Source organism: Triturus cristatus, chromosome 8 (genome assembly GCF_964204655.1).
Source record: "Triturus cristatus chromosome 8, aTriCri1.1, whole genome shotgun sequence".
NCBI lineage: Eukaryota > Metazoa > Chordata > Amphibia > Caudata > Salamandridae > Triturus > Triturus cristatus.
This window is the reverse complement of record NC_140591.1, coordinates 1,677,551,587-1,677,578,334: the sequence shown is the minus strand read 5'-3', so window position 1 is coordinate 1,677,578,334 and position 26,748 is coordinate 1,677,551,587. Positions and strand designations below refer to the sequence as shown.

Sequence of the window (26,748 nt, the reverse complement as noted above, 5' to 3'; positions counted from 1 at the left end):
GTATGAGAATAGCCTTTCTCTTTGGTGTTGGATAAGAGCCCCTGGTTTATCACACACACACGCACTCCTTGTCTGCACGTGAAGGTTGTACAAGGAACGCCTCTCCAGTATATAAGGAGCACCTTCACCTGGGATTCTCACAATTGACTCCAGAGTCTGAGATCTGTCTTGGATACTGTGGACCAAAGAGGAAACCATGAAGTGGCTGCTGCTCCTGGGGCTGGTGGCCCTCTCTGAGTGCCTGGTCAAGTGAGTATTTCCTATGAGTCCCTAAGTATGCTGTAGGGTCATGAGATGGGAGCTTAGACAAAGCCTAAGTGCCCGGTCAAGTGAGTATTTGCTATCATAGAGCCTCATGGCCCTGTCTAAGTGCCTGGCCAAGGAGGTGTCTACTTAGAGCTTTACTACAGGGGTGGAGGCTGGTGGGATTAAGGCAGGGTCTGCAGTCCAGAGGGTTTGGTAGTTCTTTTCAGTTGTATGCTTAGCTTACAGCAATCATGCATGTAATATTTATGTCTAATAAGGGAGTACTACACTGGGATATGTATGCAAAATAGCTCTTTATGAACTGAGAGCACAGACACACTGTTTTATTCTAAAGCATAAACTCTAGATGAGTCTCTGGTCTTCATGAACCGAGAGCACAGACACCATTTTATTATAAACTTTGAAGCCTCGAGGAGTCTCTGGTCTTCATGAACGAGAGCAGAGGCCCACAGTTTTATTCTAAACCATAAAGTCTTGAGGAGTCTCTGTTCTTCATGAACTAAGAGCACAGACACACTGCTTTATTCTAAGCCATAAAATCCACGAGAGCCTTTGGTCTTCATGAAGTGAGAGCAAAGCCACACTACTTTATTCTAAACCATAAAGTCTAGAAGAGTCCCCGTTCTTCATGAACAGAGAGCACAATCACACTGCCGTATTCTAAAAATACACACTTCTTTATTCCAAACCATAAAGTCTAGAGGAGTCTCTGGACTTCATGAACTGAGAGCACAGACACGCGTCCTTAGTCTTCATGAACCGAGAGCACAGACACACTGCTTTATTCTAAAAAGACAAATGGGTTTATTCTAAACCATAAAGTCTAGAGGAGTTGCTATTCTTCATGTACTGAGAGCACAACCACACTGCCTTATTTTAAAAAGACCCACTGTTTTATTCTAAATCATAAAGTCTAGAGGAGACTCTGGTATTCATGAAGTGAGAGCACAGACACACTGCTTTATTCTAAACCATAAAGTCTAGATTAGTCTTTGGTTTTCATGAACTGAGAGCAAAGCCACACTGTTTTATTCTAAACCATAAAGTCTAGAGGAGTCTCAGGTCTTCGTGTAGTGAGAGCACAGACACACTCATATTCTAAACCATAAAGTCTAGAGGAGTCTCTTGACTTCATGAACTAAGAGCACAAACACACTGCTTTATTCTAAACCATAAAGTCTAAAGGAGTCTCGGGTTTCGATGAACCAAGGGCACAGCCACACTGCTTTATTCTAAACGATAAAGTCTAGAGGAGTCCCTGTTCTTCATGAACTGAGAGCAAAAACATGCTGCTTTATTCTAAACCATAAAGTCTCGAGGAGTCTCTGTTCCTCATGAATTGAGAGCACCGACACACTGTTTTATTCTAAACCATAAAGTCTAGAACAGTCTCTCGTATTCATGAACCAAGAGCACAATCGCATTGCTTTATTCTATAGCCTTATAGCCCAACATAGTTAGCTAAACTGGCTATTAAAGGCCCACTCCAGCGTTAAAGTCCCTAGCCGAAGGTGACGTCCTTTAACAAGGGAGCAGGACTTTAATAGCTACTATAGACCAGCTACGAAGGGCTATAAGGCTATTAGAACATTCTGCCACTAAAGGGCAAAATGTTCTAACTCATAAAACAAAGGCGTCTTGGAGTCCGAGGGGGTTTAAATCCCCTCGAGCTCCGAGAAGCATTTGTTCACAGCAATAGCTGTGAACAAAAGCAACATTTAATGTTGCTCTGCGGACCTGCCATTGTATTCAATGGAGTGCTCCACATTCCAATGTTCTAATAAACCATAAAGTCTAGAGGAGTCTCAGGTCTTCATGAACTGAGAGCACAGACACACTGCTTTAATCTAAACCATTAAATATAGAAGAGCCTTTGGTCTTCATGAAGTGAGAGCAAAGACACACTACTTTATTCTAAACCATAAAATCTAGAAGAGTCCCTGTTCTTCATGAACAGAGAGCACAATCACACTGCCTTATTCTAAAAAGACACACTGCTTTATTCTAAACCCTAAAGTCTAGAGGAGTCTTTGGTCTTCACGAACCAAGAGCCCAGCCACACTGCTTTATTCGAAACCATAGAGTCTAGAGGAGTCTTTGGTCTTCATGAACCGAGAGCACAGACACACTGCTTTATTCTAAAAAGAAACATTGATTTATTCTAAACCATAAAGTCTAGAGGATTCTCAGGTCTTCATGAACTGAGAGCACAGACACACTGCTTTATTCCAAACCATAGAGTCTGCTGGAGTCTTTGGTCTTTATGAACTGAGAGCACAGACACACTGCTTTATTCTAAACCATAGAGTGTAGAGGAGCCTTTGGTCTTCGTGAACTGAGAGCACAGACACACTGCTTTATCCTAAACCATAGAGTCTAGAGGAGTCCTTGGTGTTCACCAGCCAAGAGCACAGACACACTGCTTTATTCTAAACCATAGAGTCTAGAGGAGTCTTTGGTCTTCACAAACCAAGAGCACAGAAACACTGTTTTATTTTAAACCATAGAGTCTAGAGGAATCTTTGGTCTTCAGGAACCAAGAGCACAGACACACTGCTTTATTCTAAAAAGACACATTGCTTACTTCTAAACCATAAAGTCTAGAGGATTCTCAGGTCTTCATGAACTGATAGCACAGACACACTGCTTTATTCTAAACCTTAAAGTTCATGTTCTGTAAAGGTTGTTATGGGCTTGCAAATTGTTGCCCCCTGTTTATTCTAGGAAATTGAAGGTAAAAGAAGGAAGCAAAAAGCTAAAACTCTCCTCTGATCATCTGCACGTAGTCTGAGCAGTAAACATATAGTGTGCAAAGGTAAACTTAGACCAAAAAGCCAAGTTTAGACCCGATGTCTAAGTTTAGACATAAAGTCCAACTTTACTAGTAGTAAAGTTAGACTCGAACTAAGTTCAGACCAAAAGTCTAACTTCACTAGTTGGAAAGTTAGATTTTAGGTCTAAACTAAGGGCCAGATGTAGGCAAAGTCAGTTTTGCGAGTCCTTAATAGCGATTTTTACCAAATCGCTATTAAGGACATACAAAATGGAATGTATGTACGAATCACAAAAATGATTGCGATTCCTTAATATTCCTTAATTGTGAATCGCAAATTGAGATTTGCAATCTTGGAATACCTTCCCATTCATTCCTATGGGCCAAGAGGCCCCCTAGACCACAGCCAGGACTCTCAGATCCTCATCGGCAAATCTCCTCAAACCCCCCTGTTTTAGGCATAAAACTAAGGGAGGAAAAACTGTAGCCACATTAGGAACTAAAGCCTGGAATCTCATATCAACACACCTGAGGTTGTTGAAAACAGAAACACAGTTCAAGAAGGCGCTGAAGACCTGGATTTTTGGATCTTCAGTCAAATTATGCCTATCCCTCATATAGGGTCACCCCCATTCCTCCTTCACTTTCTTCCGCCCAATGACAGGATGCTCCTTCCGGAGTGACAGCCCACGCTTTATAAATGTATAAAATCAAATCAAATAAAGCTATACAACCATAAACATACATTATAATGAACCAATGTTGTAGGCCACTGCATACCGCCTCTGGCAGTCTCAGCGAACCCCAATCATGTGCAATAAGATGACAGCTAGCACAGCACAGGTGCCGAATAGAGTGAGAATACAGAGCTGTGACAGAATAAAAAGCAAACAATATACAATTTCAAAGAATAAGCCCCCAAACAATAGCTCAATAACTTACAGCAGTGGCAGCAGCAAACCAGAGAATGTTCATCCTTCCATGGCGGTTGGGTGGAAGGGGGGAGGAAGGTCAGGTTTGGGGATCCAGGGGGCTCCGTTGGGGTCTGAGTCACCCAGGTGCTCCAGAGCCCAATCCATCAAAAACAGCTGCACCCCCCTGAGACAAAGCCACACTCCTGAGACACAGCCACACCCCCACAGAGAAACAGCCGCACCCTCACTGAGACACAGCCGCACCCCCACTGAGACACAGCCGCACCCCCCCTGAGGTACAGCCTCACCCCCACTGAGACACGGCCGCACACCCCCTGAGGTACAGCCTCTGCCCCACTGAAACACAGCTGCACCCCTGAGACGCACCTGCACCCCCACCAAGACACAGCCACACCCCCAGTGAGACACACCCACACCCTCCTGAGCCACAGCCGCACCCCCACTGAGACACAGCTGCACCCCCACCGAGACACAGCCGCACCCCCAGTGAGACACAGCCGCACCCCCACTGAGACACAATCGCACCCCATGTGAGACACAGCTGCACCCCCTCTGAGACACAGCCGCCAAAGCAGCTGCGGAGATAAACCTGTTCCCGAGCAGGCTCTGCCTAGAGGAAAACGAGGAGGTACGCTCACTCTCTTCTCCCCAATCCATCCAATTTTACAGTAGTTATGCAAAGATCTCCTGAAACACATATGTTTTGCAAGACTCCTTCCTCATGAAGTCTATGGGTGTAGGTCTTCTGTTTCCCACCACTGATACAGTAGGCATCCACATTGTTCATAGAGTTTCTGGTGAGGGACATGAAAAATACAATAATGGCCGCTACACTACAGTTTGGGGGGTCATTTGTTTTTTCGTTTTTAAAAATCAAACTCCCTCTTTGTGAAGAGATGACCGCAGGGCCAACGGTCATCTCTGCATATTGAAAGCAAAGTACCCTTAGGATGGCATAGGTAATATCCTCCTCTATCGCTGTGACACTACTCCATCTGACAAACTTTAAATTATTATTATTTATTATTATTATTATTGTTACTTGTCAAGCGTGACAAATCACCCTGAAAGGGTCTCTGGAAGCTGTTGCAGATCTTCAGGCATGAGTTACAGATTAATATATTCTGAGTAGGGGACTAATAGCATGGCCCTGATGCTGTGGCCTCAGTTCCTCAAAACCGCCAGACTGGATGGTATTTTGATAGCAACAGTTGACACAACAACTGGAAGGGACCTCAGTGTAGTTGTCGATGGGGTGAAGGATAGAGGGGCACTAAGATACAGAGTGAGGGAATGATGGCAATGACATTAAAAAAGGCTCTTTTCAGTGCCATTAGTATACACATGCTGTCAAATGTATGCGAATTAGGTAAATTACACCTACTTATCAATGTATAGAACTTACACCCGACTAGATCACTTTTTAACAAGTTCCGCTTTGATAAACATAAAACGCAAGCTGAAATTGGACACATCCTCATCTCAGACCACGCCCCAATTTACACATTGTTTGAAACTAACACATAACACACTAAGCAATAGAGATGGTGCCATAATGAATGCCTCTCAGTGGTCCAGCTGTGAGAGACAAGGTCACTGTATATACTACTAACGTCATAAAAGAGAATGACAGGGGGATGAGGATGATGGAAGTCTACGGGATATGTAGAAGGCTGTGGTAAGAGGTTTCCTTAGCTCAGCTTCGTCTAGGCTGACAACCTGTCAGGCACTCCTAGAATCCACACGAAGGGAAATAGGGGATATAAATAAAAGGAGGGGTGTGCTTAAACTCAGACACAGAATGCTCACTCTGAGGCAATAAGTAAGAGAATTGGATATGGACAAAGAGGAAAATGCTATGTTCTGCGCTAAACAACGGTTGTACAAGCTGGGCAACAAAGCTGGGTGGATGAGTGCCTGGAGGCGTAAGATAAAGTAAGTGAGTGAAAACACACTTGAAATACTGGACTTCGTGCGAAGTGTATTCAGGACAATAACTGAGTTGCTAGCACCTTTAGTAATTTTTACTTGAACCTTTATACAAAAGAAGCTGTCTGCTGACAACTGGTCCAGCTGTATTTAAGTTTCAAAAGAGATTTTATTAGGAATGTAATACAATGCATCAGGGAAAAACAAGTTTTACATCATCAAAAGAAAATATTATTTAACATTCCAACAATGGCATCAAGGCAAATGAATGCATAGTATAAAAAGATCTTTGGTGTAGACAACGGGAATAAGAATTAAAAATAAAGAAATATGCACGATAAATCAAAGTTATATTGAATAAATTAAATTGACAACTGAGTATATCAAGAAGGTAGAGCAACTTCTTGAATGGAAGGTAATGGAGCAAAGCAACTTTTGGCGCACTTATCTAAAAATGTCGTAACAGGGGACCATAGAAGTAATCGTTTGGGTTTCAAGGATATGGGAAAGACAAAAGTTGTATCCAGTCTGTGATTATGACAGACAGAGTACCACCAAGCTAAGTATGAGAGTTTGGAGAAATCCTTCCAGTTTTTTGTAATTTGCTGAAAAGCAGTAGCAATTAGTAAATCAATGATTCGCATTTGTGGTTTCGGTTTGTTCCAAAAATTAGTTATGTTGCCTAGAATGATATTAGCGAAAACCAGGGGGACGTTAGTTTTAAAGATAGAGTTAATTTGGGACCAGGCAGCTTTCCCGAATTGCAAACCTTCTGGACATGAAAAAAGTAAATGTTTAAGATCAGCTTGTGGGGATGACAAGACCAACAGATGTCAGGAGAGTTAGGATGCATTTTGTGTAAGGAAACAGGTGTCAACTTTAATCTATTGTAGATAAAAAATTGAGTTTGTGTGGTGCTGGCTGCTCTGGAGGATTTCCTAATTTTCATCCAAATCATATTCCAAATGGATATGGGCCATTGTACACCTAAATCAGTTTCCCAGGAAAGTTCAACTTTAGTTTTGGATCTTTGTAAGAGCGGGGATAATAAACAGGAGTATAAGGAGGAGGCCTTTGGTGATTTGGAAACGATGTTCAACCAGGCGTGATCTATTGGTACAGGGGCAGGAGGCGAGGAATGAAAATGTGAATAAGAGACTAGTATGGCAGAGCGTAAGGCTAAACATTTATTTAAGAATGATAGTGGTATGTGGTATAGGGAGTGTATAGTGGAAAAAGTGAGGAAAGAGTTATTCTCAAATAACTGATGTACCCATATAATGCCCTTAAAATAAGAGGATGTGAGACCGTTGGCAAAGATGGCAGCCTTAGGATTGGAGTATAATAAAGAAATCAAGGAAATTATTTTGGGGCCAATTCCAAACCATTTTAAAGTCTGAAATATGAAAGACCGTGAGACTCTATTAAAAGCCTTCTCGGTATCTAGAGTTATGGCAGCTAGATGTTCTGTAAGATTTGATGACTTAGAGATGATATAAAAAAACAAACGTGTGTTGTCATTTATAGATCTACCCATCACAAAGCCCGATTGTTCTTTACCTAAGAGTTGGGGCAAGAAGGATTCTAATCTGAGAGCTAATGACTTTGAAAACATTTTGTAATCTATGTTAACTAGGGAGATAGGTCTATAATTTTTGCATTAGTGTAGATCTTTCCCCTCTTTGGGAATAAGACAAATTAAAGCTTCTAAGAAAGTCCCTGAGGAATTACCAGTATAAACAAAAGAGGAATTTAAAGAGTGGAGTTTAGGGATGAATATTTGAGCAAAGTGTTAGAAGAATTCAACAGTGAAACAATCTGGACCAGGGGCCTTCTCTTTTTTAAGGGATTTGAGCGAATTAAGCAAATCGGCCGAGGTCAGGTCTGTTTCTAGGATGTCAAATTGTGGAAGAGGATTCAGATGATTGTGAATTAAAGAAAGATATAAGGAAATATCATTTTCAGAGGGGTCCATTTCAGGGGTATAAAGTTGCTCATAGAAGTGAACAAAGTCTTGCAAGATGTCAGCATCCTTGTGTTTGGAAATGTTGTTATCCGACAATATGGATTCAATATTCAATTTATTTTGTTTAGTCTTTAATTAGTTGGCTAATAATTTGCCGGATTTATTTTGTCCTCCATAAACCTTAGCACTGGTTTTTAAGAGAAACAATGAAGCAGCATCTGTCGTATCTTTATTATATTAAATTTTAGCTTTAATGAGATCTGGTAAGCAGTGCTTTGATTTGGAAGTGAAGTGTGTTCTAATTTCTTTATCTTCGAGAGGAGTTCTTTATTTAAAGCTCGGGCTGATTTCCGTTTATTAGAAGTGTATTGAATAATAAAATCTCGAGCAGAAGCCTTAAAAGCGTCTCAAATTATGTGAAAGTGCATAGTATCATCATTGTTAAAAAAGAAATATTCATTGAAAAAAGAAATAAAGGAGGAGTTAAAATGAGGGTCCAAAAGCAAAGTATTATTGAATCTCCATCTTCTGGGATATGATGAGTGAGGCAGTAAATCTAACAAGACGGAGACAGGAGCATAGTTGGAGATGAGGATGGGACCTATTTCTGCCGAAAGTAGTGATTGAGAGATGTTATGTGATGTAAAAATATAGTCAATTCTTGATTGTGTCTGGTGAGGTGCAGAGTAAAAGGTAAACTCCTGCATAGACGGATTGCATATTCTCCAAGCGTCAATTAAATGTGAGTGTTTAACAGTTTGTGTGAAAGTTTTGTGTGCTTTGGAGGGGACAAAGGAAACTGAAGACTTCCTATCCAGAAAAGGATCTAAAACTTGGTTACAATCACCAGCTAGTATAGTATTACCAGAGTAATTGTGGGAAATTAATTTTTGTAAATGGGACCAAAAGGGGGCATCTCCAGAAGTTGGGCATAAACATTAAACAAAGAGAGCAAAACACCATCAATCTCTAATTTAGTGAACAACCATCTACCTTCATCATCATTTTCCTGAGCAACAAGAGAAGTCCGTAGTGACTTGTGGATTAAAGTGATAACACCATTTCGTTTACCATCCCCTGGGGAAAAGAAGAGTTCACCAACCCAATTCTTTTTGAGCTTTAGAGATTCAGATTCAGTAAGGTGTGTTTCCTGTAGCAAAACAATTTTAGCATTTAATTTAGATAAATAAGATCAAATCTGTTGTCTCTTAATAGGGGAATTCAAACCTTTCACATTCCATGTAATATTTTTTAAAGCCATATCAAGGGAAGGAAACTGTGCAGTGAAGTGAAACAAACATAATGCATATACCAATTATGCATAAGTAAGATGCCAATGAAGACGTAAAACATTTTAATCTTGATGAGATATAAAAGGGGGAAAGAGAGAGGAAAAAAGGAAAATGGATAAAAAGAAAAAATGATTCGAAGAGAATATGGAGAAATACCAGTACAGTATAGGAAGACATAGGTAGAGCTAGGGAAAAGAGAAGGGGAAAGAAAAGAGAGAGAAAGGAAAGAAGAAAGAAGTACTATGCAACACAATAAAGAAGACACAAAAAACATACTCACAAATAATCCGGGACACATATAAGGTGAGGGGAGGTAAGGCCACATGGAAGAGTGAGGACTCCAGACATCAAACAGGAGCAGGGAGGAACGAGAAACAACGAGCGATATACTAAGTGGGGAAATACATATAACGAGCTGAACCTGTAATAAAATAATATAAAAGTCTAATGAGCAAGAGAGCAGCAGAAGGGAAAATTAGATGCAAGCAAAACAGGAACAGACAAAATATCAACAGTAATTAAGAAGAAACGTTAAACAAAATGAACATTCAATCCAGAATATACAATGGTAAAAAGAACAAGCCAACACAATAGTATCATCTATTTGGTAGTCGACGAGGAGGATACAGAAGTATCCATGGAGTCAGGGTGACTGAAGTTAAGAAAGCTTGTCAGTTTTAGAGGATCGTCGTATGCAGTAGTCTTATTGTTGAAAGTCACTTTGAAGAGGCATGGGTGAAACAGACCATAGCGAGCTCCAATGGATCGAAGTTGAGGCCTCATCGCTAAAAAGACTTTTCATCGGTCAGCAGTAGGTTTTGAGAAATCCTGGGAGAAAAACAAAGTATTCCCTGCCCAGGAAATACATTTAGCCGCTCTGGCTGCTGATAAGACATTAAGTAGATCAGTGTATTCTAGGAAATACAAGATAACGCCTCTTGGCTTTTTCATGCTAGCAGAAGTCGAAGCAGAAAGAGGACCCAAACAATGTTTAGCTGGGTGTCCGGAGGCAAATTAAGTACTTTAGGTAAAAAAGATTCGAAGAAGTTTATAGGGTCAGAACCCTCCGAGTTTTCTGATAATCCAAAAATGCGGAGATTATTCCGTTTATTTCTATTTTCCAAATTTCCAACTTGTTTCTGGAGAGACAGTACTTGAGCGTGAAGAACATCTGACTTACTACTGGCAGAAGTCAGTGACTCGAGGGACTGTTCTACTGTAGTGACTCTGTCTTCTAATCTTGCCCATCTTTCAGTTAGAGTTTGTAACTGAGAGTTTGTCTCTTGGACGCAGAGCTCTAATTTCTTAAAGCAGCAAGTCCAAAGAGACCGAAGATGTTTGTTTGGGAGGAGAGGGAGGGTCCTCTTATTAGTTGTACATTCAAAGGGCCAATAATATATTATTCTGAGTCATAAAATCTGCAGAATATCTGAATCTAGTTATATTAAAACATTCAGGTGTTGAACCTTCCTTTCTCTGACAACCCCAATTGTTACAAACAAGAGAGACACATCCTGTATACGTGTCTCAGTTTCATAGAACAGGATGGCTTTGTCACAGGTTTTCAGTTTTCAGAAAATGAGTTGTACTGAAAATTGATTTGACAAATAAGCAAACTGTAAAGACACTACAGATAAGCAGTAAAAATATACCACATTTCTGCTATTTTCCTGTGGTTAGTGCAAGTTGATTACCTAAGTGGGGTGGATCCCATAGAACATCTCCATGTACAATTATATTGATCCATGTGTTTCAACCACATTTTAATCCCTCTTCATGGTCAGCACCAGGTCACGTTTGATCACTGAATCAATTTGTATGTCTTACTTTGATGATGATTGAAATATAGCACATTTTACTTCTCAAGCATAACTGTAGAGGTAGGGGCATATCCAAAATTGGTTCAGTTGTTATTCGTGAGTGAATGAGTGAGTCAGAGTTAGATAAAGTGTGTTAAACTTATAAAAACGACAACCATCATTTGATACACCACAAGAGGACAACCATGGTTCAAGTCAATGTGAAGAGCAATGTTGTCCTACATACGGGGAGATAGCATCGTCAACCCTCAATTTTTCTAAGGTGCTTGTTACTATTAAGATGATTTTGGGGAAAGGGTAATGTATAACTGGAGCTTAGTACCATTGGTATGCAAGCAAATTTGGTGTAAGGTCTTAAGAATGGAATTGGATTGTACATTGTACATAAGGTTGTGTATCAGGGGTGAAAGGATAGGGCACAGTTAGAATCAGGAGGTTGAGCTCACTGTGGATTAGAAGTAGACAGTTATTGTAAATCTCCATGGTTATCCCTTGGAGAGCGTGAGTCTAGATGCTGAAGCTGACCGAGTTGTCCAGACACATGAGTGTTAAGTGGGTGATGTTGAAAATATATTGAAATTTGAGTTAGTGCAGAGTATGATGCTACTCTTCTAAGGGTGCTGCTCCTAAAGCTATTACATGTTCTTAAGATGAACCTTAGACACAGCGTGCCGTTATTCCTTACTACTAGATACAATTTGTAATTCTTTATTACCAGTAGGAAGCTCCTCTCACACGGGGATACTCAGTGGTTCACTATTTCAATTAAAACCAACCTGCAGCCTTCTCATTGTATTTATTTTTGTGTCTTCCTTTTCCTACTGATGAGTTTCTTTCTTTTCCCTCTCGTTTAATAGGGTCCCCCTGATAAAAGGGAAATCCCTGAGGGATCGCCTGAGAGAGGAGGGCCTACTGGATGAGTTTCTGAAGACTCACAAAATTAATCCAGGCAGCAAATACTTCCCAGAGTTGGCTGCTCAAGTGGCCAGTGAGCCGATGACCAACTACATGGATGTGAGTGAAACATACCTCCCCCGTGCGCGTTTTCACATTGCCATTGGAACATTCAGTGCTCTATACATTGCATAGTGTGATGTATTAATAGGCAATGGCATTTGATGACCTACTGGCTGTGGACAATGGTGGATCTGTAGGATGTGCTAGCATTGGATCTCAATGGTGAGTGTGCAGCCATCCTCAGAGGTGTCTATAAGAAAGAGACTTGTCAGCAGTGGTCGATGGATACCTGTCATTGACAGGCAGAAGAACAGGTGCTGAGTGATTCAGGATGAGGTGCTGAGTGCTGGGTCGGAGTTATGTCCACCCTGAGCACCTACAGATTTTGCTGTATGACAGACAAAAGAGTAGTGAGGAGTCTGTGCAATGGTCTGTGACCGCTGGTTTGTGTGTATGTGTTGTGTACAGTGATGTTTGTCAAGGCCCTGGCCAATCATTAGAGACATGTGCACAGCATTTCTGGTGTGGTCGTAATATGACAGACATTGGAGTCATGTGCACCCTTACATAAATTATTTATTTAAAAGAATAAAGCTGTTTATGTGACCAACACTGCCAAAACTAAATTAAAATTTCCTTCCAATACCCATTAGATGTCTTATTATGGGACTATTTCCATTGGGACTCCGCCTCAAAACTTCATCGTGATCTTTGACAGCGGCTCTTCGAACCTCTGGGTCCCATCTGTGTATTGCTCCAGCTCGGCCTGCTGTAAGTATCTTCTGAGGTTTCATCCATCCATAGGACCTTTTTTGTAAGTCAATGGAGCCTTGGCTTTCAGCAAGACAAAGGAAATACATATCTCATGGTAGCACCTGACGCCTTAGGGCCTGATTTAGATGTGACGGACGGGTTTCTACGTCACAATGGTGAGGGATATCGCGTCTGCTGAAATATAAATCCCATTATGTCCTATGGGACTTGTATTTCAGCAGATGGGCTATCTGTCACCATTATGACAGAGTAACCCATCCGCCAAGATCTAAGCCAGGTCCTGAATGTCATTGGCTGTAAGCCAGGCATCCCAGGCTAATGTGGGGTACAAAGCCAACTTTATTTGTAGACAGTTAAACAAATTGGGAGCCTCTTTCTGCCGATGACCTGACATGGTTTGTCGGTAGTCCTCATTTCCCAAGTACCACTGACTGGCATGGACTCTGCCCAAAAAGAGCTCTTGATACCTCTTCTCTATCGAAGAGATAAGCATTGAAACGCTTCCCAGGCCCTGATGTTCCCAGTGGAGGTCTTTTGGTCTATATGAGACTTTGTTTGAATATAACCCTGACTTTAAGGGTCTAGAAATTTGCTTATAACTTTTTATAGGGTGATTATATTGGTATGACAGATGTTTCCACCCTTTAGACTTCCATCAACGTGATGGAACATCTGGGAAACAGTGACTGCATCAAAGTTGTAAAGATTTCCAAATTCATTGGAAAAGCTGGTATTTCAGTTTCAAGTATTTATGAGCGGCTTGAGCCGGTCTCGCCGGCTCCAGTATCATGTGTATGGACTGCAAATATTTCTTTGTGTTAGTGTTTACTTTTTTTAGCCCCTGAATCTAAATACTTATAGTCTCTGGGGTAGTATCTTGTGTTGGGAGTAAAGATGTCACAAGAAAAGCATATGAGTTTTCTGCAATATTGAAACAACTTTAGAATTATCTCTTTGTCAAATTAAATATGTTAAATTAATTAAAAAAAATAGGTCTAGCCAATGATGCTCTTACCCCTGCTAGGCAGATTGAAATAACTCGTTCAAAATACATCCCAGCACAAAAAGTATACTTGGAGGCATACTCCTCTTTGAATGTGTGCTGCAGAATGCAAAGAGGAGGTAACAAGGAGATTTTTCTCCTCGATACACCAGACTTGGGTAGCTGCACCGTTTTGGTGCGCTGCCATGTTTGCAAGTGTTTGTAAATATGGGTTTGCATCAAAATCCATGGGTGGGGGAACTGGGTTATTGCTTTTTAGAAAGCCATGCAGAACAATTCAAATAGGGCTTTGTGTGGTTTTGTAAATCACAAAATTGCATCTGGACTGTTCCAAAAACATATCCAGCTCAATGTGTGGTGGAAAGCAAGTCAGAAAAGGAAAGCCAAGGTGGGCCAGGGTGAGCGACAGAAGAAGAACCCAGGGTCCTTCACAAATAAGCAACACTCTGAAGGACTAAAACTGATGACTTTGATGTTCTTGTTATTTGTATTTGCTTTTATCAATTACAAGTACTGCCGCTTGGCTTATGTACCGTCATAATTACTAAGGGAAACAAAAGTCAACAGGCACAATTATAGGCAGAGTTTGTAGCCTCAAATGGCAGATGCCAGGGTTGAGCAACTCCAGCCTGTCCTGGAGGAGATTTTTCTGATGATTCATTGCTAATGATGCCTTTTCAAACCCACAGCCAATCACAATAGGTTCAGCCCTTCCAGCTCTTCCACCTTCCAGTCCACCAGCACCAGCCTGTCCATTGGGTACGGCACCGGAAGCATGACCGGGGTCCTGGGATACGACACCGTGCAGGTAGGAGGACCAGGGGTAGCTTAGACAGATGTGTCCCAAGGACCTTCACAGCTAGTCTTTGCTTCATGACCGTGACCGTGACCATCTCTTTCCTTCTCCTCGTAGGTTGGAGGCCTCACCATCACCAACCAGGTCTTCGGCTTGGCCTACACAGAAGCAGATTTCTTTTCTCAGACGCAGTTCGATGGCATCCTGGGACTGGCCTTTCCAAGCCTTTCAGAAGATAACGCCACCCCTGTCTTTGACAATATGTGGAGTCAGGGGCTGCTCTCTGCAAATCTCTTCTCCGTCTACCTGAGCCCGTAAGTCAGGTTCTCGTCACACACCACATATGAAGGAGTAACCACATGACATAAAAGGAATATTTGTATACATTAATTATCTTGTTAAAGTCTCATGAGTAAACTCCTGTTTATTAGTTTCATAGCCTCCAACAAACACCGCAGCTAACAGCTGAGAGAATAGTCACCAACTGACCATGGAATGTTGGTGACTGCGGGAAATGCTCACGGCAGGAAAGGGGAAGGAACCATGGCAGGTTATAGGGGGTGGGAAAGGTAGGACAACAAGGTGAGGGGAAAAGCAGGGGAATACACCTTACAACACATCTCCCCCTTATGAACAAAAGAAAACCAGGAATAAAGCTGGTGCAAAAGAATCATCCATAGTAAGAAAAAAATAGAGAACCAGGCCCAACCCAATGCGAATACATTCAAATATTACAGTAGTTCTGAAAGTGATAAACACCATATGCCACACCATAGTACAATACAGTATTCCCACAGCAACTACAGAACTATAGATCAGTGTGGAACATAATCTCTGTGCCACTCAGAGCTCTATGTGGCCTCGTGCTCCTCCGACCATATTTTGATCTGGTATCACCCATTGAACACACCTCCGCACTGTTCTTGATTAAGAAGGGATGACAATCTGATAACATGTCTACACTCCATGTGCGGCAGTCATCCAGTGTAACCACATTCCCGCCCACCTTGACCACTTTCATGGGCTCTGAATACTTGCTTCCCCCTCCTTGACGAGACACTGGTAATTTGACCAGGAGGATGTCTTCCACTTTCACCTGCCCTCTACAGCACCATACTTTGAGTCATACTTCTCTTTGTAATTAAGCTGGTAGAGCTATCAAAGTCTGTTCATCTTGTCCCTATCCACCCTTCTGGGCACTTCTCCACCCAACCAGTTAGGTGATACTTGGTTCCAGGAAGTCTTCCTTTTAACGCCAGGAACAGTGAGATATTGGTAACCAAGTTGGGTGCGGTATGATAGGACCACAGCATGCTTTGGAGAGCCTGATCGGCAGGTTTTCTTGACATTAAGACAATTGTACTGCCTAATTCATTATGCACAACCCAATAATCCTTAAGGTTATCGCTAAGTGTACCAGGTTTATTGGGCCATCCATGAATGATCTTGCTTTTGACTTGTTCCAAGGTCTCCTCACCACCTATCTGCGATTCCCACTCTTCCTCTGAAATTCCTGGAATTTCCACTGAAGCCACAATCCCACCACTCTCAGACATGGCATCACTCACTAGCTTTCCCTAAATCCAGGGTAGCCGTGAAAGACAATCTGCGAGCCAGTTCCTGTTACCAGGCACATATTCTATAATGGAATTGAATGCTTCCAGACCTAAGAGCAATTTGGAAATCTTGGGGGTCGTGGCAACCCTCCCTTCGATCGAGAATGTGTACATCAATGCTTGTGGAGAGTGCATTCCACAAAAGGAAGACCCCATAGAAAACAATTTAAATGACCAATAGCCCAAGAAAAAGCCAGAGCTTCTCTTTCAACTGTAGAGTAATTGCATTCATCTTCTCTCAAAGCTCTAGACACAAAGGCTACAATCACTTCCTTACCATCTACTACTTGCGACAACACCACACCCACACCAACACCGCTATCATCTGAGGTCAAAATAGTTTTGGGTCGTATATCAAACAGCTCAGAGAGGGAGCATTCACAATGGCCTCCTTGAAAGCCTCAAAAGAACACTGACAAACCTCCTCCCAGATAAAAAGGGTATTTTTCTTTAATAAATTCCTTAAAGGTGATGTAAAATTCCTGACAAACTTATTCATATATTATGTCAGCCCCAAAAACGACCTTAACTCATCTTTATTCTTTGGGAAAGGAGCATCTCTCACAGCTCTGACCAAATATAACTTTGGCTTAACTCTATTCTTTAAGATGGTTTGCCCAAGTAGTCTACAGATTCTATACCGATTTTGCACTTATCCTTACTTACTGTGAAGCCAGCCTCTTTGAGAGCCTCAAGTACAATTCTCAAAGTGGCTGCATGTTGTTGTACTGACACTCCATGAATAAGGATGTCATCCTTGAAACAAAGGATGTTATCACTTCTTCCCAAAATGCTCTGCTTGACACACTAAAAGACAGCAGCAGCTGAAGATAAGCTGAAAGGCATATGGAGAAATCTGTACGCACCAAAAGGGGTAATAAACTATATGAGCGACCTAGAATCAGATGTAACTTAATTTGTTGGTAGGCAGGATAATAGGTCGATCACACTGAAAATCTCTGTCTTTCCCATCATACTGATCATTTCATTGAAGCGAGGGAGGGGAACCTGTCTATCCAAATGTTTGTATTCAGATCCCTCAGGTCCACACATAGACACAAACCCCTTACCCAAGATTTCTGAGCAACCACAATCGGAGCAAGCCACAAAGAGCTTTCAATGGGTTCAATAATGCTCAGTGAAACTAACCTGTCCAACTCTTCCCTCAACAGAGCTCGCATGAGGTTGGGAATGGGACGCTCTCTATGAATTACAGGGACTGCGTTGTCTTTCATTTAAATTCTGTGCTGGAAGCCTTTTATATGATCCAGATCATCACAGAACACCTCAGGGAACTCATCACAAATAGCATTGAGCTCCAGTTTACTCCCTTCAACAGCAAACACAAGTTAAACTCTGTTAGGGTCAAGCGTAATGCCTAACTCTTTCTGGCGAGCCCATCCCAACAAACATGATCCATTTCTCGTAAGGTAAACTTTCCCTTGAGTCAAACGTTCCTTAACTTTCATTTGCATACCGAACATGCCCACCAGAGGAATGGGATTCTTATTATACCTTTGTGGATCTAACTCAGGTGAATTCAGCATGTACTACCTGCCAAGGAACTTTTCCTTAAAAATGTCATAATCGACTAAAGTATATGGAGAGCATGAGTCAACAAACTCACTAAATTCAATGTCATCAAGTGAAATAATGTGTTTAGGGTAGTCCACACCCTTGAACAAAGTTTGTTTTCAATTTGGAAAATATACATACTGTTGGTTCCCTCAGCAACCTCATCGATTGCATGTACATTTTTCTTTCTTTCTGAACATGCATTTTTTCAAAGTGTCCTCTTTTATTACACTTCCTAAAGACTGTGGATTGAGCAGGATAACTTGGGCTGTTTGCTGAATGATTGCAATTACCACAATGGTAACACCTTAGTCTTTCACCCCTCCTATCTTCTATAAACTTGCTACTAGAGGGTTCACCAAATATTTTGCTAGAGAAACTCTCCTTCTCAACACTTTCAGGATCAACTTTACTTTTCACCACCTGTATTGTCTCGTTCCAATTAGAATGCTTCATTTCTCTAATCCATTCATCTGTATGTTTGATACCTTTAGCTATTTCCACAGCAACCTTTAAGTCAGGGTTCCCAGTCAGCAACTTCTCTTGGATTTTTGGGTTATTAGTACAGCGTACGAGCTGGTGTCTAATATGAGAATCACCCAAGGCGCCAAAGTCACATAAGTTCACCAAACCTCTCACCATAGCTATGTAGGATGTAACTTATTTAGTTTTTTCTTGCGCCCTGCAAAAGAACGTATGTCTCGCTAAGACCACATTCACTTTTTGCCCAAAGTGTCTTTCCAGCTTCCATAAAGTTGCAGAGTAGACGAGCAAAATAGATCGGAGTTTCTAATAGCGTGTAAGAACTGTTCCAAGCTGCGCCCGTTATCGTGATGATCAGAATTGGATCGGAAGCAATATTTGGATCAGGAGCTGCCTATAGAGGCTCCGATCATTTATGTAAATTAGAAGCGGAAGACGGCCCAGCAGGCGAACGCGTCGAAGCGGGACACAGTATGCAGTCCCAGGAGACGGTCGGACAGACGGCACGCACTTGACTCGACTTTGCCCACTACTCGGCTCCTCACCTTAGGACTGTGTTACCTCGACACTGTAAGTAGCGGCTCACACGAACAGTCAGGACTGGGACTACAGGTTGCTGTGGTAAAGAAAGTATTTGGGGCGGAGGCTGGTTGCAAGTCCCCGACCAGCAGCAAATCATCGCCAAAATGTTGAAAAGAGACGTCAAAGCATTGTGAGTAAACTCCTGTTTATTGGTCTCACAGCCTCCAACAAACACCGCAGCTAACAGCTGAGGGAACCGTCACCAACTGACCATGGATTGTTGGTGACAGCAGGAACTGCAGGAAAGCGGAAGGAACCATAGCAGGCTATGGGGGTGGGAAAGGTAGGACAACAAGGTGAGGGGAAAAGCAGGGAAATACACCTTGCAACAGGTACTTTCCGGGAGGAGGCATGTATTAGCACATACACTACAATATCACTAATATATACTAGAACAAGTATTACTGATAGCAGCAGCAACATAGGTTATGGGTTTGCAATTTGAGTAGTAGGAGCTGTGGCGCTTCTAACACCAATAGTACCAGTAGGAGTACCATTAGCCTTGTAGATAATCAGAGAGTTTGTAGTCATGTATGGTCACACAGCTAGAAGGACGACTCGTAGTAGACAATCCTGGCCTGAAGGGTACACGCTGAGGCTCCTCCTGCTGTGATGGCAGTCACCGTGACTGACAAACAAGTGGGCTGGCACTTAGTTCCATAGGGTACACTTTCTACCCTATATAATTGCACACATCAAATAAAACTGGGACCTTTACTTCCAGGCACACATAACATCCATTGCCGCGTTCCTCACGGTTCTGCTCTGTACCCCATCTTACTTAAGACTTTTACACCCCCTTTAAGCAGCTGTTATGGATTCCTGTATCTTTGGATACCCCATGCATGCAGATGGCACCCAGCTCCTTCTAAAGCTTGAGGACCACCCTGACAACTATCTCAAAGTACCCCATCGTCTCTCTCATTTTCACCAGTGGTTGGAACGCAGCCGACTGTGCCTTACTAGGACAAATTAAATAATGCGCTTTCATTCGATCGTCTTTTGAACCCCTTAGGTCTGCCTGATGGCGTGGGATCCCACCAACCTTCTAAATCAAGAGCCAACCTGGAAGTGATCTTCGATAGAGACCCTCCATCTGTCTCCAGATAGAGGAGGTTTGTGGGAATGCATTCAAATCCTACATTGTCTCCCACCACAGGGAAGGCTACAGACTACCACACTTTGCCTTCATCAAAGGTGATGAATGACTGCACTACAAATTAAATGACTGGTCCTTTGTTCCCTGCCAACAATCTGGAGTCCCACCTCTGTCAATAACAGATTCTTAACATCATCAGTTCTGATATTTAAGATTTGCTGGCCACACCTTTCTTTATGAAGGTAACTTCCACAGGAGCCCCTCACCAAGTCTCCTCAGACTGAAACCCACCTTGCATTGGTCCTGGATGTCACGAGCATCGGACTCTACTGTCTCAAATTAAGCACCTGGTCTACCCTGACACCCGGGCTCCTATCTGCTATATACTCAAGGTATAGCCATCTTTTGATGCTTTCATGGGTCTATTATCGACTTGGCACTATAGTCCCCTTGTCGCCTTTGGGCCATTCCCAGGCCAAACACGCCCTTACTTTTTGTGTGATCTGAATTTTCCACATGGCAGTTGGTAGCACATTAGAAATGTTTTAAATAAATAAATACAATTATGTAAATCATGTCTGCTGCCTCCTGCTAATCATGAGCACACTTACACACACCAGCAGGTGAAGACAACAACTGGACTGAGAGGGAAGCAGCAGTTTACAGCAATGTGCAGCTGGACAACCAGAGTCTCCTTGAGGTGCGCATGCGTAGGTCTTGTCGATACTCAAGGATGCTCTGGTTGGGTCACTTCGGTGCTCGCCTCAAACAAACTTGACTACATCTGGAGCTCAGGTGGAACGAACGAAGGAACTAGAGGTGGCCTGGGGGCGACTCATGAGAAGGTCTGGTGCCTGGTGACCAGGTGCAACATCCGCGTTGGGGGTACTTGGACATCCTGTCATGAGGGTATATTTTATATCAAGACAAGATACCCAGCGTTTGCAAGGAGCTCCAAAAACACAAGGGGGTCCAGGTGCCACATGTGGCAAGTAAATGAGAATTGACAAGTTCAAGCTCGCGGCACGGAAAAGTTCCTAATCTAGCAAAACACTCAGAGAAAGACATTGTAGGACATATTTACAAGGAGCTGGCGCTACCGCTGCGTGATTTTTTTTTACGCAGCAGCAGCACTATCTTTTCTCCATATTTTCATAGGGGCCCATCAAGGAAGATGCGTCACTTTTCGTCAGGATGCGTGTTTTTTTACTTCGCCTGAATCGGCTGTGTCACGTTAGAATGAATATATGAAAGTTCGGCGTTCCTTCGTAAAATCCCCAGTAAAACTGACGCTGTGGTATTATAACTTTTCCTAAAAGTCACGCATTGTTGGGAAGTGGGCCACTGTGCTTGAGATGCATCAAAATTCCTACACCTCGAAAAGCCAGGCGTAGGGTGACGCATGGGCTGTTACAGAGGAATTTGACCAGCTGAAATGATTTGAAACGGTGTAATCTGCAATCAAGTCACATCCTCTCAAAATGTAAGTGCACGCATAAGAAGGTAACACAGTAAATCACACATTAATGACTTATGTCACACATCTGTAGGACCTGTGGTACACATAAGTAGACTATGCCCACTTGTATGCGTGACATCCAGGACCAATGCATGGTGACCTTTTTACCTTTTGACACTCTATTACATTGGTCCCCATACAGTAGGACAGTTGTGTTAACTAAAACTGAGGCATCGCCTCCTTTTTTGACCAACTACAGCAATGCACCACTTTTAGGTCAAATGCTTTGCAGCGTCCTTCCCACGGATACGTCCGAACTTCTGATGCATCTTTGGGACCTTGCGCCACAGACCTCTGTACTGTAAAACTGGTGCATTCATGGTGTCGTAAAATGTTGACTCATCTCTTCCTTGGCGCAGCAATACGTTGTTTCTTTGTAAATAAGGGCATGTATATTTCATATCCAGCAGAGGAGAGTTCCAACACTTTACTCCCCTCACACACAAGATTTTATTCCTAAGGGTAGCTCATGCTAGTCTCGCCAGCCATGCTTCGTCCAATGACCCGAAGGTTCTGTTGAGCATGTACGGTGCGAGCCGGAACATCCAATGGACAGAACCTCCGGAGCAAGGGCTTTATATATCATTTGTATTTTTTAAACAGGTTAAGACTGCATTAGGTTGAGTTTTTAGGTCAGAATGGATGGTTGGTGATGGCAAAACACACAAGATGATGGATGTAATGTTGCACATTGGCAAAACATTCACCCCCAGTGGTTGGTGATGGCATATGATTATAAGATTCTTCAGGTAAGTATATTTTATACAAAATATTACTAAATGTTAACTTTCATAGAATGATGGTGGAGTGTAGTGATGGAGGTAACAAAGGAGGAAACAACTGTGCAGTTTAGTTCTTCTCTAAGCCCCCTCACGTGACTCGCATGACACGCGTCACCTGCAGAGTGGTAAGAACGCCTGGGCTTCATCTATGGAGAAGATACCACAACCTGTTATGAGATGGGATGCGGGCAGGGGGATGACGTGTAGGTGGGACTCGGGAGATACTGCTCCACTGTTCTCCGGTTGATGTGCCATATCTAACTGTCGTATTTGCAAAGCCGAATAAAATGGATTAAAACATACAGAATGACTAAGCTTGACTCCACAGTCCAATAGATTCACCACCAGCCAGGTCACACTGCCAGACCAACTTTCCAAACGCAGCCTTTACCTTGTGGCTGCTCAGACTCAAAAGTTGATATTTTACAGCACAACAGGACAAGTTCACAACCTGACAGCTTAGAATGAGTAGAATTTACACTTCCAGCAGGTTAGACATTGCTTGTCAACCTGAGAGCCACATCCACACTGCGCGTCCCGCTGACAATGCCCAGTCGTAAATGTCGCCCACGTCGAAGTGGCGCAGATTGAAATAGATGAGGTTTGCACTCAGAAGCAAATGCTATATCCTAATGCGTAGGTGAAGCCTCACTCGTTTGTATCCTTCATCATTTGATCTCAATTTTCTCTTCTTTGTGATCACAGGAATGGAGCCAGCGGGAGCGTGGTGATCTTTGGTGGCTACGATTCTTCCTACTACACTGGAAGCTTGAACTGGATACCTCTCTCCGCCGAGACCTACTGGCAGATCACCCTGGAGAGGTAGGTGTAACAAACAGCAGGACAGGTGTAACAAAGGACAGGTCAGGTGTAGGGACGGTCAGCTGCAGACAGGTGGCAGTCAGCAACTCAATAGATCAGTGATCTATGGTTAGGGAGAGAACCAGTCCACACAAACCCATCCAGCTGTTAACAAATGTTAGCTCTTCTGCCATTGGTGCACTGAAGGAAGTCAGGAGGGGGCCCAGGAGCACCACCTCTCCGCGCCACTGAAATTAACACCAAATCCAGGGACAGTTTCAATGAAATCCTTGGAAATTTCCACACCATATCAATGTATGAGGATTGAGGACTGAAGGGAGTGTTTGTTCCTGGCTATACACACAGCAAGAGACAACAACTGCCAGATAGCCATGGGCCCACTGCAGCCAGGCCTGGCACATTCACTTGGGGGAGATGAGGATATTTTTTCGTTTTAATTCCTAAAAAAAAACATTTAGTAACAAGTTTCAGACCTTTCTAAAAGCAAATTTGCAAATCAGGCCACTGGTGACTAGATGACTTTACCGGGGATGTGAATACATGCACCTTTGCGCACAACATCTCCCTGCTCCACACAGGTAGCACACACGCGATGCTCAAGTAGTGAACACGGTTGGGTGAATATGTATGGCCTCATTTGGAGAAGGACCTTAGTGGGACATCTGACAAATGTAGTCAGATACCTTACCTCCTTCTCGTGTTCCCCTCACGGCATTACCTTTCCGACTGTGGCATAACTGCCAGCTGCACCAGTGGAAACTCAGGGGCATATTCCTGAGCCGCTTGTGCCACTGTAGCATAGCTTTTAGTGACGCTCCGGCGGGGCAAACCACAAAATCAATTCAAGGAGGCCACGCAAAGCAAATGCCTCATAGATATGGAGTGAGGCAAGGCAAAGGCAGCGCAAATCGCTGCGTTGCCTCACTCTGCGCTAGAGAGGCATTTGCGGTTGCTGTTCCCATGCAACACCCCTGGATCTTGACATTTCTCCAGATATGCAACACCCTGTAAGACTGTGGATGCGCCGTCCCAGGGGAGGTAATTAACTTAATTTATCTTCTTTTTGCCTCTTTCTAAGAGGAAAAAGCCTCCTATGATGATTCTTGTGCAGGAAGGTGCCCCTTCCTGCACAAAAACAATCCTGTCGACAACACTGGCACCCTTGCACCAGTCCTACATTGGCGCTAGTCTGCTGAAACGGTACCAGCGCAGGGGGAAATAACAGGAATGCACCGTATTAGATAAATACAGTGCATTCCTGCCCTTTCACTGTGACATAGGGCAGCACAGCGAGGTGACTTGCTGCACTGCCTTATGCCAAATCCCCTTAAATATGCCCCTCACTTTTTTCAGACTTGAGGACGGGGATGATTCACACCAGAGTTTCCATCCAATTTTCATGAGGAAGCTTTCCGTCCCGGTCTTCCATCTAAATCATGATGGCCCCAGACAAAAAATGTTTTTAAATGTCCAGGTCACTCAGGGACAGAGATCCTAACAATTTTGGGACACTATTGAAGCTGTGTCTGTGGCTGGTCTCCTGTTGTGGAGATTTTTCTTCAGTGATAATGTGAGTTATGACAGATCCCTCAGGGTGCCTTCACATGCTGGATCTGCTCACAGGGTTTTGTTTCCCAGATGCATCACCTGCAGTTGCTATGTGAAAAGGGTTTGGGGGACACTGATTGCTGGCTATGGAGACAATATAAACTCATAAATACCCCCTAAAAAGTGTTAAACCTGTACTTTTTTTTCAAGATTTGTATTCAAAGATGAATAGTTAAATTCATTTTGTAGTATCTTAGCTGTAATCCAATTTCTCTTCCATCTCTACCTCCAGTATCTCCATGAACGGGAATGTTATCGCCTGCAACGGAGGCTGCCAGGCCATCGTCGACACCGGAACGTCCCTTATTGCTGGTCTGTCCCCCGGGATCTCAAACATCCAGAATGCGATTGGAGCTTATCAGAGTTCAAATGGCGAGGTAAGCGATAGGGTACAGAGGGGTGATCAATCCAGGACCTTGTCCATCCCTGGGAGATCCTGATGTCTGAAGCTGCATACTCGGGATAAGCCAATCACCTGCATCTGAGGTGATTCCATTGAATCATTTCTGTTCTTCTCATCTCATGTCACTCACTCGCTGATCTCTCAAACAACCTTGCAGATAAATCCACTTTTCACATTCTGTAATCCATCAAATGCACAGCAATGTCTGGATCATATTCTCAACACATGTTCTTTCATTTGTTTTTTCTCCTTCCATGCTCCTTAGTATGTGGTGAACTGCAATTCCATCAGCTCGCTGTCTGACATCATTTTCACAATCAATGGCGTCCAGTACCCGGTGCCGGCCAGTGCCTACATCAACCAGGTAAGGAGCATAAACAGCTTCTGTGTGTCTTTCAGGCGCTAGCACAGAGCCTTAAAATCAGAAAAACTCTCCCTTTTTAAGGAGAGCACGTATGAAGCCTGAATTTGAGGTGCCTCATAAGATGAGCAGAAGAACGGGCCCACTTCCCACTTCTACAATAATGTGATGCTTCCCACCCTTCTTGAAGAGTCAGACCTCCCGCTGCTTCTGGTCCCAGTCAAACGGGACTATGCATCAGAAGATTGGTGCCAAAGTAGGGTGACTCTTGGAGACCTCTTTTCATTCCCTCTTAATTCAGCCTCTCTTCCTAGAATTGTTGGTTGCCTCGGAGAGCTTTACCTCAAGCTATGGGGCTCATCACTGGACCCAACTCAGGTTTTAAGAATATCTGAATTCATTTTATGTTAGAAAACATGGGGGGGCATAAATACTATTAGAAGATTGGAATGTTGGGCGCTCCATTGAAAACAATGGAGTGCTTAGGGCTTCTAATGGTCGGTAGAAGCCCAGAGCATCAACATTCCAATGTTTAACAAAGGCCTCACGGAACCCGAGGAAATTTCAACACCCTGGGGCTCCGTGAGGCCCTTGTTTTACAAAGTAGAGCATTCTGCCCTCTTGGGGTCCAATGTTCTAATATAGACTTAGAGCCCACCGTAGCGGGCTCTACCAGCCATTAAAGACCTGCTTCCTCTTTAACGCTGGAGTAGGCATTTAATGGCCAGTAGAGCCCACTCCGGGGGGCTCTAAGGCTATATTAGAACATTGGAACTTTTAATTTGTCCCAATTTTACAATCTAAATCTTTACATGCATATCTCTTCCTGTCCTCCCCAGAACTACTGCAGCAGCAACTTCCAAGAGACCGATGGAGTCTGGATCTTGGGAGACGTCTTCATCAGGCAGTACTACGTCGTTTTCGACAGAGCCGCCAACTACATCGGCCTCGCCACCGTTGCATGAACATAAAGTTTGTTAGTTGTCTTTGTGAGTTAGAGGCAGGGATTTTGTAAAATGACTGAGTGTACAAATATTGAGTGAATAATAAACAATCATGGTGAACCACAACAGCGTCTCTCCTTTTACTGATCAATTAGCGCTAGATTCATTTAGATTAAATATGAAAAGTGCCTCAAGAATTCAAGAATGCTCCTTTGTTTAATTACTTATTCATTAGAAAAGTGGTTTATGTCAGGCTTCTTACACATAGGGTCCTCCCATTTTGGCCATCTGTGTGATCCTAGTACGTTCTCTTACTGGATTTCAGCTTTTCAAGTACAGTTTTCATCAATGCGAAACCATTTTTAGGGTCATTCCCTAACACAAGTGTCTCCAGGTTGTACCTTTCATCAGAAGACCTTGTACGAGGGTCTCAGCGTGCATC

General features: G+C 43.0%; 1 protein-coding gene across 1 annotated transcript; it reads left to right on the top strand.

Annotated features, from left to right (window-relative positions):
* The first annotated feature begins 121 nt into the window (after positions 1-121).
* Positions 122-26,432, top strand: LOC146808574 (pepsin A-like). The gene is made up of 9 exons (XM_085623598.1): positions 122-249; positions 11,840-11,996; positions 12,593-12,710; positions 14,406-14,524; positions 14,630-14,826; positions 22,874-22,990; positions 24,831-24,975; positions 25,267-25,365; positions 26,202-26,432. The coding sequence occupies exons 1-9, from the start codon at positions 197-199 to the stop codon at positions 26,325-26,327; spliced, it is 1,131 nt and encodes a 376-aa protein (XP_085479724.1). The 5' UTR covers positions 122-196; the 3' UTR covers positions 26,328-26,432.
* Positions 26,433-26,748: the final 316 nt, after the last annotated feature.

Excerpts from the sequence above, each read along its gene's own strand:
- LOC146808574 (XM_085623598.1), top strand. The coding sequence starts at position 197 with ATGAAGTGGCTGCTGCTCCTGGGGCTGGTGGCCCTCTCTGAGTGCCTG. Across the intron at positions 11,997-12,592 it reads CGATGACCAACTACATGGAT|ATGTCTTATTATGGGACTAT; the intron begins GTGAGTGAAACA and ends AATACCCATTAG. Across the intron at positions 14,525-14,629 it reads TGGGATACGACACCGTGCAG|GTTGGAGGCCTCACCATCAC; the intron begins GTAGGAGGACCA and ends TTCTCCTCGTAG.